The 15,039-nt window shown below is 35.9% G+C and overlaps 1 protein-coding gene across 6 annotated transcripts in view; it reads left to right on the top strand.

Moving 5' to 3' along the window:
* EFR3A (EFR3 homolog A) overlaps positions 1–15,039 on the top strand; it is an 84,837-nt gene that overhangs the window by 49,118 nt on the left and 20,680 nt on the right. For 5 of the 6 annotated variants that reach the window (XM_054057414.1, XM_054057415.1, XM_054057416.1 and 2 more), the window contains 8 exons: positions 2,287–2,365; positions 3,258–3,393; positions 5,005–5,169; positions 6,978–7,089; positions 7,975–8,026; positions 11,416–11,588; positions 12,024–12,099; positions 14,242–14,403. In XM_054057414.1, the coding sequence (XP_053913389.1) occupies positions 2,287–2,365; positions 3,258–3,393; positions 5,005–5,169; positions 6,978–7,089; positions 7,975–8,026; positions 11,416–11,588; positions 12,024–12,099; positions 14,242–14,403 (955 nt within the window). The remainder of the gene's footprint in view (positions 1–2,286; positions 2,366–3,257; positions 3,394–5,004; positions 5,170–6,977; positions 7,090–7,974; positions 8,027–11,415; positions 11,589–12,023; positions 12,100–14,241; positions 14,404–15,039) is intronic. The other variant, XM_054057417.1, reaches the window with a different exon arrangement.

Genomic DNA, 15,039 nt, shown 5'->3' with positions numbered 1-15,039 from the left:
TTTTCCAAGCCATTTTTCCTGTACAAATAGGGATTAATGTATATAATCAGCTTCGCTTTGTGAATGAGTAGAACTTCAGTGAAGTCAAAGTTTGAGAGAGTCCATTGCATTTTATTTAATTGAAAAACCTGACTTAGTTTATGTTTACCAGCTTAGAAAGCAGTTTCTCCTAACAGTTTTCAACAATTTCACATATTTTAAGCTGCAGAAATAAAGTTAAGGCCACTTGCTACAGTACTGATACTGAAGATGAAGGTTCAGTTTCCTAATTGAAGGCTTGCTTCATGTGGCATAGGAATATCAGTCATGCTGTCACTTCCTTGCAAAGCTGAAAGAATAGTGCTGCTTGCATCATGAGACTGAGTACATTCAGTGATTGAGGGATTTAAATATAAAGAGGATAGTTGAAATCTGATGTCAGTCTCCTGGTATGGGTTTAGATTGACCTTAATTCTCCTTGCCTTTGGCAGAAATCTCCATGGTTATAAGTTTCTACATATAGTAGCTAGAAACTCTGACATTCTCATTTTTAATGAAATCTTGCAGATGAGACTGGTAAACTCTTAAAGTAAAGTAAAAAAAAAAGTGATATGAAAAAATTTTGTATTTTATATCAGGAGTCACAAGCTATTTAGACTCTGCAATGGTGAATAGATAAGGCAGATCTAGAGGGATACAGAGATCTAGGGAATATAAACAACTTCCCAAATAGAACAAGTTACACCCTATTTATCTCACTGTGTTTCCGTTCTTGTGAGTTATCACATCATCTTTGCAGGGGATTTGAATATCAAAAGACTTATGCTTAATATTCTTTCAGCAAACATGATGCATGAGAAGTTTTTTTGTATAATCCCATAGATGCCTCAGCTCTACTCTCTAGTCATCAGTATCGGTCTATCATTTTATACTGTAAGGATTACTTGCATGTGTGATAATATGAGTGAATTCAGGGACTACTCCATAAAGTAGTAACTTTAACCACTGGTTCTGCTGTTCCTTTTAATCTGAGAAACCTAATTGTGCACATTTGCTACATATATGCAGATATAATGGAATTCAGAGTTCAGCATCTGTTAATCCCGTGATAAAGTGTTTTGCAATCTTATTTAAATAATCTTTATTAAAATAAATAATAGGCAAGATAAGTTAAATCATCCTGTTAGTGGTCCTGTGTTCAAGGGGCTGGCTTTTCACCTGCAGGCTTTCAAGTTTATTTGAATCATCTTTATATATTTACAACATTCTTTGGGAAAGGGCAGACCAATAGTCATAATGTAGCTGAAACATATTTAGAGACACCACTTAGATGCAATTTCTGTTAGACAGTTTTTACATTTTGATGGTTTCTTTGGAGTCTTTCTGTTTGGGTTTTTTGTTTGATTTATCTTGCTATTTTTTTGTGGGGTTTTTTTTTTTTGTTTGTTTGTTTTTAAACCTTAAATCATTCTAGTTGAAAGGCATCTCAAATTACTCTTTTCAGTATCCTAGGTTTAAAAATGCTTTTATTTTTGTCATGCTTTTCCAGGTACGCACATCTCCTTTTTGGAAAACCTGATGTTTACCCTAGTCATAGTTTTGAGAATAGGTATTAAGGAAAATTTCTTATATTTGCTTGAAACTCTGAGAATGTTTTTCATTAGTGGTTCCTATCCCATTTAAAGAGAAAGAAATGCATTTATCATTCTGATTTGGTTTTTGTATTTCTTGCAGAAGTGTGAAATGTTTCAGAGTGAAAAAGGAGTAAATACACAAAGAGTAGCCCTTGTTTTATTTACGATATATAGTATTCATGAGACCACTATGAAAATGAGAATAATTCTTAGAATATCTGTTCTGGATGTAACATTCAGGCTTAATTGTTTTGTTGCTCCTGGTTCAAAACAAATTTCTATATCTTATGTAGAGTAAATGTCTGCCAAGGATTTACAACCATCCTCTTCAGTCTGTCTGTTTCGTGTCAATAACCATATGTCATAGCCATTTTTGTGTATGCATTTTGCATGGAAACAGTGTAGTCTTAACTGTATATCTTTGGTATGACTAGATTCCTTAAAATCTGAAGATATAGAATTTCTGATACAGCCAAATGTGTTGTGATCACATCCTAAATACTGGAAAAAAATGCTTTTCTGAAGTTCTAATTTTCTGTCTAGGTATTAAGATATGGTTTTTAATTTTCCTGGAGGGAAATAATCTCTTTGAGGTGAATTTTGAGAAATCTGAGGTCCATTTATTATATTTGTGGAACGTCATTATTTCAGATCCCTTCATTTTTGGTTACAGGCATTTAGACCATCACAGGCTATGGGATCCCAATGAATTTGCTGTTTCTTGCTTCAAAATCATCATGTATTCTATACAGGTAGGATTTTCTCCAGGGCTTGTTTTCCTTGCACACAGGTTTCAAGCACACAAGATGGGGTTAAATGCTCACCTCACCATGATAATGATAGACAGTAGCTGAAATCAAAGAACACAGGAGAAACCTTTCCATAATTCCTTTGCCTTATTTGTTAAACTTTTCAAATAGTAACCTAATTGTGATTTGTGATCAGAAGTTTTCTGATTTACTTTCATTTAATGAACAGTTGTAGAAGAAAAAGAATATTAAGAGGTTCTCAATGGAAAGTAGTGTGGAGGTCCCTCAGCGAGCTCCAGAACCAGGAGCAGAATAGTTGTACTGATTTGACATTGTTCTTGGTAAATAAGTATCTCTTAAGTTGGTCATTTCTCCTTGCCAATACAACTCAAGAAACCACCTTCACATGGACTTGCATTGTGCTAATTGATTGTTACTAATAAGCAACCTCTATTGTGAATATGATCAAAGCCTGGTTATTGGATTGCATCAAGCACAGACACACAAAAGATACAATCATAATATACCAGCTTTGTGGAAAAGAGCTGAGTTTTGTCAGCATTTGTATCAATGTAAAACCAGCTGAGGTCATGGAACTGCAGTTAGCTGAACCAAGTACCTCTTCACGCTTCTTCTGTTCTTGTGGATGTTCCTGGATATTTTAGTACTGTAAGCTTTTGTTGTAAACTGTGCTCTATGGACCTGTATGGCTTCATCCGTCTCAGTAGGGGAGTTTTAATCCATATTAATTATGAATTGATCGAAATGCAGGTAAATCTATGAGTATGAGTGCTGCAGAATAGGAACATGGCCGTGACTGTATGAGGGCATATGAGTTTATTCTTGCTAAAGTCACAGATGAAGCTTTTCTTTTTGTTTGTTTCATTTTTAATAGGCACAATATTCCCATCATGTAATACAAGAAATTCTTGGACACCTTGATGTTCGCAAAGGAGACTCGCCACGAGTTCGTGCTGGTATTATTCAGGTTCTTTTGGAAGCAGTTGCAATAGCAGCTAAAGGGTCAATAGGTAAGACGTCTTAAAGACATCAGGTCAAAGCATAGATTTGAAGGGTGTTGCTCATTTTACTTTGTTTTCAAAGTGAATGAAAGTATAGATTTTGACAAGGTTTTGTGGTTATTCATTAATTCTCTTTGTGCCAATAAACTGCTTGAAATCTTACTTGGTTTACAATTACTCAAACGTACTTGGTTGTTTGCTTTATAATCGTTCGCATTATAAAAAAGAGTAGAGGTGTTTTTACAGCCTTGTGAAAGGCAGGAATTCAGGCTTGTTACGAAGTTATGAAGTCTGAGAGAACTGTGGTATTGGCTTCACAAAATATAAGAGCACTGTCACTTTATGATACAGCTGCTGTGAGACTAATGGTAATATGGAAGTCAAGAGTCAAATGTTCTTTGAGAATTCTTACTTTAGTAACTGTGAAGCAACTGAAATTAAGTGAATTATATCATTTAAAGTACCATAGTTCCTTGAAATAACTGTAATTACAAAGATGCATACACATATGTCCTCTGCTATTGTTTTTCTTTGGTGCCCTGCTGAAATACTGCTGCTTTGCTTCATTACCTTGCGTTTGAGCCTGTCCTTTCTCTTTATACCAGACCCTGCTTACATGCACAGGCTTGTGAAGTCTTTTGCCATACTATGAAAAGAGGTCATTATTTCATCCTAGATATAGAACTGGATTTTAGTAGCAGGTTTTGAAATAACTGAAATTTGTGTAAATACCTGCTGTTTAACCCATCATCAATGCTTAATTTCAGCAACCACTCATATATTCTATGTAAAACTTGCCTGGTGGGTTGAATCTGACCGGTAGCCATTTGCTTACTTCCCTTTCCCACAGAATTGGGAGAAGGTAAAAATAAGGTGAGAAGCCTCATGGACCATGATAAAGACAATTTAATGGGAAGCAGAAGCTCCATGCACCAAGAAAACAAAGGAATTTATTCAGTACTTCCCACTGATGGGCAGATGCCTAGCTGCTTTGGGAAAAGCAAGGCCTCAGCATGTGTAACAGTTACTTGGGAAGACAAATGCCATATGAACAACGGTCCCTCCCCTTCCTTTTCCTTTTCCTGAGCTTTTGTTGCCGAGCATGACATCATGTGGTATGGAATAGATAGCCTTTTGGTCAGTTTGTGTCAGCTGGCCCAGTCTGTATCTCCTCCCAGTTTCTTGCATACCCCAGCTTACTCTCTATAGCAGTAGAGAGGTAAAAAGAAAATATATTGACATGGGCTGGGACTGTTGAGCTACTGCCAAAACACTGGTGAGTTGTCAGTACTGTTTTAGTCACAAATTCAAAGCACAGCACCACCCAGGCTGCTAATAAGAAAATTAATTCTGTCCCAACCAGACCTAATACCGCTTGATAGTAACGGATCACGCTTTTCCTGATTACATCTCCTGATTCCAAAATAATTTCTAAAATATCAAAGTGTAGACATATTTCAAACATTTATCCATAGGCCGCATCCCTCAAACAGTGAATTTCACTTGTTCTTTTCAGCTTAATCTGATTTCTCCTGAAAAGAGATTGAAAAGGCTAGTTTTCATTTTTCTTAAGGCATCTTTCCCTTGACAGGTGCAATCATTGTTATGTGTTGTTTCCAGGCCCAACAGTTCTGGAGGTTTTTAATACCTTGTTAAAGCATTTGCGCATCAGTGTTGACTTTGAGCTGGGTGATAGGCGCAGTTCAGCGGGAAGTGCCACTTTTAGCACAAGCTCCAAGGAGAGTGATGAGCGGATTGTCCAGAACGCTATTATTCAAACGATTGGTGAGTAATGATGTAGGCTCATTTAAAATTCCTCCCCTTCTCCCCGTTCCTCAATGAGATATTGTTAAAACAGTTTGAATCAAAAAGGAATAATGGCAAGTGTTGTATCCTTGATTGTATTTACTTCTAAATCTCAGGTTCATTTCACAAATTAGATTACTTCTAAAATACTCTTCTTTTAATTGTTAACTGAGCAGAAAGCCAAGAAGCTCAATGAAAATTAAAAACACTGGTGGACTTACAATACATTTGTTGTTTATTTTATTATATGGCCCTTGAAATATAGACACCGTTTTGTACCTGTGGTACAGAACCAATATTAGTCCTTTTATGAAAATAATATTGCAAACAATCATATACAGTAATATATTTTAGTAGATACTGCTTCAAGATTTGTAGAAGCCACTGTTAAAAATAGCAGCAACAATGACACCTAATGGCTGGTTATGCTAGCACAGCTTAACTGGAGTACTTTTAAGCACAATACTGAGAATAAAAGCATCAGTTTCTGAAATGATTTCATTAAAATAGCCTCTCCCCTTTTTTTAGATTTTTCTCCTTCTGGTAGTGATACATATTGCAGTGCATTTACAATGTATATTCCTTTACTTAAAGAGCGACGGGGAATGTAACCTAGGTATTGTTCACTGATCTGTACCTTTGCTTATCCCTTGGAGCTTTCTAGAGCAGTAGCAAATATGTAGTAGATTTTGTTACCATTACATTAAAACTCCAAGTGAAAATATTACACCTCCTCCCCCGAAACAAAACAAAACAAAAAAAAAAACAACAGAAAGCCACAGCCAAACCTTTTAAAGTAAAGCTTCTTTCTTTCAAAGTTGCGCTTATACTGTTGCACAGCAATAGAATAGAATATCTTAAGTTAGAAGGGATCCATGAGGATCGAGTCCCTCTCCCTGCTCCTCGAAGGACTACCTAAAACTAAACCATATGTCTAAGAGCATTGTCCAGAAGTTCCTTGAATTCTGACAGGCTTAGTGGCCTGACCTGAGGAACCTGTACCGGTGACCGACCACCTTCTCAAGTAATAACCTTCATCTGGTCTGGGTTTCCTTGCCACAGCTTCATTCTATTCCGTTGTCTCCCATTACTGGTCACCAGAGTGAGGAGATCAGCACCACCGCTTCCACTGCCCCCCTTGAGGAAGCTGTAAACTCTAAAGGTCACCGTTCAGCCTTCTCTTCTCCAAGCTGAATAAACCAAGTGACCTCAGCTGCTCTTCATAAATCTTGTCCTTGAGACATTTTCACCCTCCTCTGGATACGTTCTAATATTTTGGTGTCCTGCTTACGTTGAAGTGCCCAAAACGGCACATAGTACTCAAAATGGGACCCCAACAGTGCAGTGTGGAGAAGGATGATCCTCTCCCTCAAGCACACCCAGGACGTGGTTGGCCCTTTTTGCTGCCGGGGTACACTGTTGACTCACATTCAACTTGCCATCAGCCCGAACACCCAGATCTCTTTCTATATGGCTGCTCTTTGGCCTCTTATCCCCAAGTTTGTATGTATAACCAGGATTACCCTGTCCCAAGTGGAGAACCCTGCACTTTCCCTTGTTAAATTTCATATGGGTAGTGATTGACAAGCCTCTAGTAAAGCTTCTCTACCCTGAAGGGAGTCCATAGCTCCTCCTAGTTTAGTATCAGCAGCAAACTTACATAATGTACATTAGATTCCTGCATCTAGATCACTGATGAAATTGGCCCTAAAACTGAGCCCTGGGGGACCCCACTGATGACTGCCTTTATGTCTTTACTTCTGTGATTTCATTCAATTTTTACTTAGGATTTTTTGGAAGCAATCTCCCAGATTACCAGAGATCAGAAATTATGATGTTCATTATGGGAAAAGTACCTGTTTTGGGGACTTCACGATCACTGGATACCACACATCTTGGGTTTGTATATCCTACAGTTTTTAATTTCTGATTAAAAATTTAGATTTTGTAATCCCAACAAAGTAAAAATAATAAAGGAAAGTAAAAATTCTCATTCATTCAGGCCTGTATTAAGTGCCATGCCGAATCAAGGCAAGCTTAGTGTCAGCAGTGTGAAATCAATCTCCAAACACATTACTGTTAGCAAATAACTAGTTGGAATGCAGCTTATTTTGCACTAAAACATTTCTTCTCTCCACATCTGTACAAATGTATCTGGAATTGTGTTCTTAATGGTGTTTAATTGTGTAACTTCTTATATGTGTGTTTTGTGAATGAGGGAAATTGAACTAGGACTACATTTCTTCAAATAGCTGCATAATTTAGAAACGAATTTTGCTTTTTCTCCATTCTCTGTGAGCTGACTTCAGCTTAAGAAATAAACTGCTTAAATTCCAGTGAATCTCTTTTGGTGTAGATTTTCCCTGTTTATTTACAAGTGATGTAATAAAAAATGGTCTTAAAAGACTCGATTACATTTTAATTCTGAAGAAACTGAGGGCTAATGCTTGTGCAAATCAGACAAGGGTTCATCAGTTGAACATTTCAGATACAAAGAGATTTCTGAATGAATCAAGATGTAGATATTCTTCACATATATCAATTAGAATTTAAACTGCAGTATGTGCTTTGCTTTTTTTAAGCCTTCCTGTAAATGCCTCTTTCAAAAATATTTAGTTATTGCACCTTATTTGGAGGTATTTGCCCTTATTTATAGTCATCCAGCATCCCTTCCAAGACTGCTGTATTTACTTGTCAAGAACATAGTTTTTACATTGTCTAGAGTAGACTAATATTTAGAAGATATGTAAAGAAACTAATTTTCAACTTTTTTTCCAATTGTAGAGATCTGGGAACTAGGAGGATTCAGATCATGTTACTGAGATCTTTACTTATGGTAAGCCTTCTGTGTTCAGTATATTATAAGCATACTATGTTTCACTTCATGTATACATTTATGCATATAAGTACAAATACAACTCTGTTATGAAATGTAACATACCTTCCTATAACATGGGTCTGGAGTTCTGGATAAAATTGTGACAGCATTTTTCCATCTTACATTACAAGCAGTTCAAGAAATATTCCTCCATCTCTTAGAGCACTTTAGAGAATATCAGTTGTAATTAGATCTGCAGATCCAAAAGAACATCATAGAGTAGGTTGAGTTGACTCATTCTGCCAGCAATGCTAGCAATGTGAAAGTGAAATCCCTTTTGTCTCCAACACCAGAAAAGCTGTAATTATAACAGTAAAATGGCTAATATTTTTAAAACTGTAGGAATGAGTGCCTGTTTTCAAGCCCTGAGAGCCTCAGACACTATTGTTCTTTCATTTCTTGTATTTCCCAAGTTTCTTCTAAGCTATAATTAACTGCTTTATCATGAGTACATTTCTTCAACTCTAAACCTTCAAAGAGTATTTCTGGAAATACATTCTGATGGTAAGATTCAGAAGTGGGTGGTAGAGGAGGCTCTTGCTTGTAAATCCTGGCCTAGTTTGTCACAGAAGCTGAAAACTGGTGACTGAAGCAGAGGAAACAGCATAAAGAACGATTTCATGACTAAAGCAGTAGAATGCCTTCCTAGAAAATGAATTTGTCTCTGCTTTGACTTAAAAATTCTGCGTGGTGTTAGACAAGCCAGTTAGATCGTTCTTTGGTTGTCAGAATTTGAAATCCTAGATACTGGCTTGCAGAAGAGCCAAGCATTCACAGTTGCAATTAAAGGGTGGAAAACATGTTAGAAAGGACATCATGGAGTTCTTTTTGGACATTGTCTTCATTAAAGAGAGACTCAGCTATGCCTAAATTGTTCCTAACAGTATTTGTCTCTCCAGTCTTAAAAATTGCCATTGAAGTCAGTAAAAATTGTTCTAATCTGTAAGTATATTTTGAGGTATTCAAATGGTGTATGTGGAAGGAATTTTAACATTTTGACACGGACCTGGTTTGGATTCTCTTCTCAAATATGGAAGTAAAATCCCATCATGGCAAAAGATGTGAAAGTGAGGGTTTTGATGCTTAATGAATTACTCAGACATTTATAAATGTTGTGGAAAAAATGTGGCAAAGAATTTGTGTTCAGAGCAAAGCTTTTATTGTGGTGTATGAGGTTTAGTCTGCATACATAATAAGAATTAGAAACTGCTGAACTCTGCCTGTCTATGTACTGAGCTGAACATTGTACATCATGTATTCTTTACAAAAGAATAATGCTTCAGAACGTAATTAGTTTGTTGCCATGCATACACAGAGGTAGACAACTTAGTGTTTTGCAGGCAATTAAAATCTGGGACTTCATTAAAAGTGTACACTTCTATTTGCAGCCTTACTGCTTGTAATATTTTACATTTTCAAAATGATTGATTAGATACCTTGGTGTACCCTCCTCTGCCAGTTTCCTTTCAGCCTGTTTGGTTATGCTGCAGGAACAGTATTTGCTCACATGTTGTAGCTTAGTCTCAGAGGCATCAAAGCACTACCCAGTCACCTACTCTTCTCCAGTGGGGTGAGGGAGAGAATCAGAAGGGTACAAGTGAGAAAAGTAGGTTTGGATGAGGACAGTTCCGTCAGTAAAAAAGGGAAACAATGAAAAACAAAACCAAGAAAAAAATACTAACAAATTATAAAAAATAAAACAACAAAAAAGAACCTCCACCCAAACAAACCACAATCTCCACTCAAACCCTAGCTGCTCAAGTCTAGCCTCCCAGCTCCTTGTGCACCCTCAACCTGCTCGCCAGTGGGTCAGTGTGAGGAGCAGAAAAGGCCTTAACTCTGTGTCACCACTGCTCAACAATAATGAAAACTTCCCTCTATTAGCAATAGTTTTCTGCGTGAATCAAAACCAGCACCATATATGGTATTTTGAAGAAAATTAACTCTATCCCAGCCAAACCCTATACAACATAATTCACAAATAAAAGCTATAATGGTATGGAGTATGCATAATGGAGATACAATTATTATGCAAAGTCATAGGTAAATATATGGTTGATTTTATTATAATTAAATTTGGGGATATTTTGTTCCCCTTATCTTCAGCAGCTTATGCTTGGTAGTTTCTGAATCCTGTTTTGTAGTATTCTGGTAAACTTCACTTTAAGAGAAAGTAGCTTTGTAAACATTTGACATTTGACTGGTGTAAGTGTTCAGCTGATGAATATTTAAATTGTCAAACTGAAATTAACTTTTCCTTGTGTGTCTGCAGAGCTTGCTTTAAATAAAAATAATCAAGTGAGGCAAGTAAGCAGTAGTATTAGTTAAAAAAAAGAAAAAACAGCACCATGGTGCCAGATTTCTAAGAAAGTGATGTTTGCTTCTTTCTTTCTATTTTTGCAATAAAGTAGTACTCATACATGTTTAAGATGTGCAAATAGGCCCCAATTTCTCTTTCTAATGCACATGAGCGTACTCAGTACCGTATATGAGCAGTTTGAGCTGAAATGGAAAAATCTCTATTGGAATTATTACCACATTCATTTTATGCCCTACAACTTTTTGTAGGTTATTTTTCAAAAAATATTTCATATGTTATGCTTTTACTTTTAGTTTTGAGTATGTTGGTAGAGGAAGGAGCCTGCTTCAGCCCTGGAGCCCTCAGCACAGGAAAGACATGGACGTGTTGGAGCAGGTCCAGAGAAAGGCCACAAAAATGATCAGAGGGCTGGAACACCTCCCATACGAGGAAAAGAGTTGGAGTTGTTCAACCTGGAGAAGAGAAGGCTCCTGGGAGACCTTATAGCAGCCTTCCAGGATCCAAAGGGGGCTTATAGGAAAGATGGGGACAAAGATTTAGCAAGGCCTGTTGCTTAATGATTTTTAAACTAAAAGAGGGTAGATTTAGACTAGATATAAGGAAGAAATTTTTTACAATGAGGGTGGTGAAACTCTGGAGCAGATTGCCCAGAGAGGTGGTAGATGCCCCTTCCCTGGAAACGTTCAGGGTCAGGTTGGATGGGACTCTGAGCAACATGATCTAGTTGAAGATGGCCCTGCTCAGTGCCAGGGGAGTTGGACTAGATAACCTTTAAAGATCCCTTCCAACCGAAACCGTTCTATGATTCTGTGAAATACCACTTTAAAACAGATGAGGGAGGTTATTTGAACACAAGTATTAAAGTCCTTGCAAATTCATAGTGAGCTTAGAAAATTTCAAAACAAATACACAACTCACATTTGAATTCGCCTTTCAGATGCCAAAACAGGCCCACTGAAAAGTAACACCTGCAAGTAATTCTTACAGTACGATAATGCGCATTAATTTTAATTCTAATGATGAACAGGTGACTTCAGGATACAAAGCAACAACGATAACTAATGCACTTCCTCCCCCATTTCTGGACCCGTTATTGTCTCCTTCACTCATGGAAGACTCTGAGCTAAGGCAGCTGGTCTTGGAAATACTGCATAATCTCATTGATCGGCATGACAACAGAGCAAAGCTCAGAGGGATACGGTAATTCTTTTTGTTTGCATTAGCCTACTTTAAATTCTAGTTTAATTTCTGAATGATAAGTACTGTTGATTTTAAAATACTTTTCCTGATATGAAATGTTAATTTACTCTTTTGATAAGTGCACAGTGCTTGCTGTAATTTATTGATGGCAAGAGTTTTACAGATAAGCCTAGTGCATGATACTTTAAATGCCCATTCCAAATATCTGCTAGTGCGGAAGACAGACTATGGTATTTTATGTAGAGAAAAAAAATACGAGATTGTCATAATTCTGTTTATGGTTTTCCCTCTTCAACTGAAACTTGAATATCATTGTTAAACGTGGATATAATTAAAATGGAAATTGCTTCAAGATTTGTTTGAATAGTTCATGTATTTCACATTCTCTTCCCTTTCAACTTTTCTGCTGAAACGACATCCTTGTTTCCTTTGTAGAATAATACCAGATGTTTCTGATCTAAAGATAAAACGAGACAAAATTTCGAGGCAAGATGTAAGCTTCATGAAAAAGGTAATAGAAAGAAAAAGGTAACTTTTCTGTCTAGAAAGAAGATAAACTAACTGAACCAGTTGCTTTGCTTTTCTTCTTCAACTGTGTTTTTGCAACAGGTTACAAAGATCAGTATTGAGTGATTTTAGTTCAAATTACAGGGATCTTGGTGTTGAGGTGCTCTAGATACTTGAGAGGTGGTTCCATGGAATAAAATTTTCGTTTGTGTCTTCAGTTGAAATCCTTATGTATATAGAACGCTGTATACCTAAACCATGACTCTGAAGAGACCTCCGTATAGTTAAATCCCTGTGCAGGATTTTATTGATGCTCAGGAACAGTTTTTAATTTCTATGGCTTTTATTTTGTTTTATTCTCAGATAATTGTTCTTTAAAAATCTTTTTTTTAAAGTGTCCTTTGTTTTAATTAAAGATGTCAAAGAAAGTTAACTTGGAAGAAAAAGCACACCTCCTTACAAGATTGTTTTTATAGGACTTTGTGCTGGTTGAGTTCTGAGTATACTTGGTTTTAAAGGAAAACAGATTTTTTTTTTTTTTTTTTTTTTATTTTAGATTATGCTTATGTGGAGTGAAATTGCTTCATTACATAAACACCTTGTTTTCTGCACGGAAAAAAAAAAACCATAAAGTTATTAGTGTTTCCTGTCATCCCTGGCTATAGTTTGTCTGTGTAGGTATTGTTATAAACAAAAAATACGAATTACTGAAGTCAGCTCAAGCAGGCTTTAGAATGTTTATCATTGTTAGCCGCTTGAAAAAATATTCACTTCTCACAGCTATCCCATGCTGCTTTGTTTCTGTTTCTTATTAGCTATGAAATAAAAAATGCGTGTCTTCAGAGTACTGAATTACTTTAGTATTCTATTTATAAAAATTAGAAGAATTGCAGTTTAACTTGTCCAGAGGCAAAAATACTATATGTATTATAATATATAAGCTAGAGTTGTGCAGCTTTCAGGTAACATTGCAGATACACGTTCTTGCTAACCTAGTACAGTTGATACTCTTTACTATTTACACCTGTTCTGATTAATACTAGAATAACACAAATATAAAGATTAAGCCAACTTTTGCAATTGTTAGTAATGTCTCTTTGTAAAAACTAAATTATGTTTTAATCCATTTAATAGCTAGGATTTGAAACAGTTTGATTAAGTTATATTTACTGATTTTGCCAGATGAAAATCTTAACTGTCAAACTAAATACTTGAATTGTTAACACTCTTAGCTAAAAAAAAAGACAGGAGAGGAAAAGAGACTCTTAACAGGTCAAGAACAGATTACGCAGTCTTCTGAAAAAATACATAAAATACATTAACTCCGTGGAATGAAGTCATTCAATTCAAGTATATATTTGATTTTAGAAGTAATAAGAAGATTGATATTAATCTTTATTTCTTAAGTGAATGTATCCTGCTTGTAAAACAGATGTTAAAAATGAGTTTTCTTTCTCCTTCTAAAGCTGCACTAGTACTTCCTGAGGTAAAGCATCAGTCCTTAGGTCTTGAAAATTAACTATGTCAACTGATACAGAGCTGTATCCTTTACAGATTAAGAATGCTGGGCTGGTAGTGATTCATGTGTTACATACAAAACCTGCTTCTTAACCTCCCTTTCTGTCTTTTCATCATTCTTGTGTTGAAATAATAGTTTTGTTACAAAGATTTTGTAAAGAACTGCGTTACAAGGAAAGTAAAATCCCTCAAGTTTGCTCTTCAAGATGACTTGCTTGATGAACAAATTCACTGTCTTCACAAGGATAACTCCTGGAGCTCCTCAGTTACTTGGACATGCTTGAGAGTGCTTCAAGACCTACTTTTCATATATGCACAATATGAAAATTTCTGTATCATCTTGTGCATCCATATGAATCAAATACACATAAAATGAAATAGCACTTTGTTTATAAGGTAGCTACTGTTATGGTAGTAAACTAGTGGTCTTCTTGATTGATGGTCTACATGTCCATATGTACATGTATTTTATTATTTTTTATTTTTTTAATTCTCTATCCAAAATGATCTAACATCAAGGTTCACTCTGCTTGGAGTAGAGAGTTGGACTAGAAGACCTTTAAATATCCTTTCCAACCTAAATTATCCTGTGATTTTAATACTCATTTTCTCTTTTTGGTCTTTATAGCATGGTCAGCAGTTGTACAGACACATCTATTTAGGCTGCAAAGAAGAAGACAATGTCCAAAAAAACTTTGAACTTCTGTTTACCTCTCTAGCTCTTATCACAATTGAGCTAGCCAATGAAGAAGTGGTTATTGACCTCATTCGATTAGCTATTGCTTTGCAGGTATGGGTCTGAATCAGTGTCAAGTTCGTTGATTGACAATTTATATCAGTAATTGGAGATGTGAATAACTTTTTTTTGTTTGCATATTTACCTTCAAATTGGAAATCACATTGTTCAGTCTTAAATGGAATAATCCATTTGTACATAATACTTATTAACAGGGAAACTTCAACTAATTAGATTTGTTGCAAACTTCGGGAAATACAGCAGACATAAAAATCTGTTGAAATGCTCCCTAAATTCACTGATATATTTGTTAGAAGATTGACAAGGTATTCTTAAAATCTTATGTCACTGTTCTGTATGAAGTACATGGAATATCCTCACACTGGAAGAAGGCTTTTGGTTAAAATATTTGTCAAACCAGGCTTTAATTTTAATTTGGAGTAAAATTCTTTCAGTGTGTTGACAGGCTTTATTCCTTAACATTTCCTTTACAGGATCAGACATCATTTCATACTTGCATACAGTCCTCAGTGAAACTGTATAACTTAGTAGATTTATCTATGTTGAAATTAAAGCATTAAAAAAAAAAAAATAGTGCTAGTATGTACCATGGAAATTTGATGACATGGGGTCTTATATTCCCAGTTCCCTCTCTGTCATGAGCTTTATTCCCTAATGTGCACCTGCAGT

This window comes from Cuculus canorus, chromosome 2, assembly GCF_017976375.1.
Source record: "Cuculus canorus isolate bCucCan1 chromosome 2, bCucCan1.pri, whole genome shotgun sequence".
NCBI lineage: Eukaryota > Metazoa > Chordata > Aves > Cuculiformes > Cuculidae > Cuculus > Cuculus canorus.
This window is presented reverse-complemented; position numbering and strand designations above follow the sequence as displayed.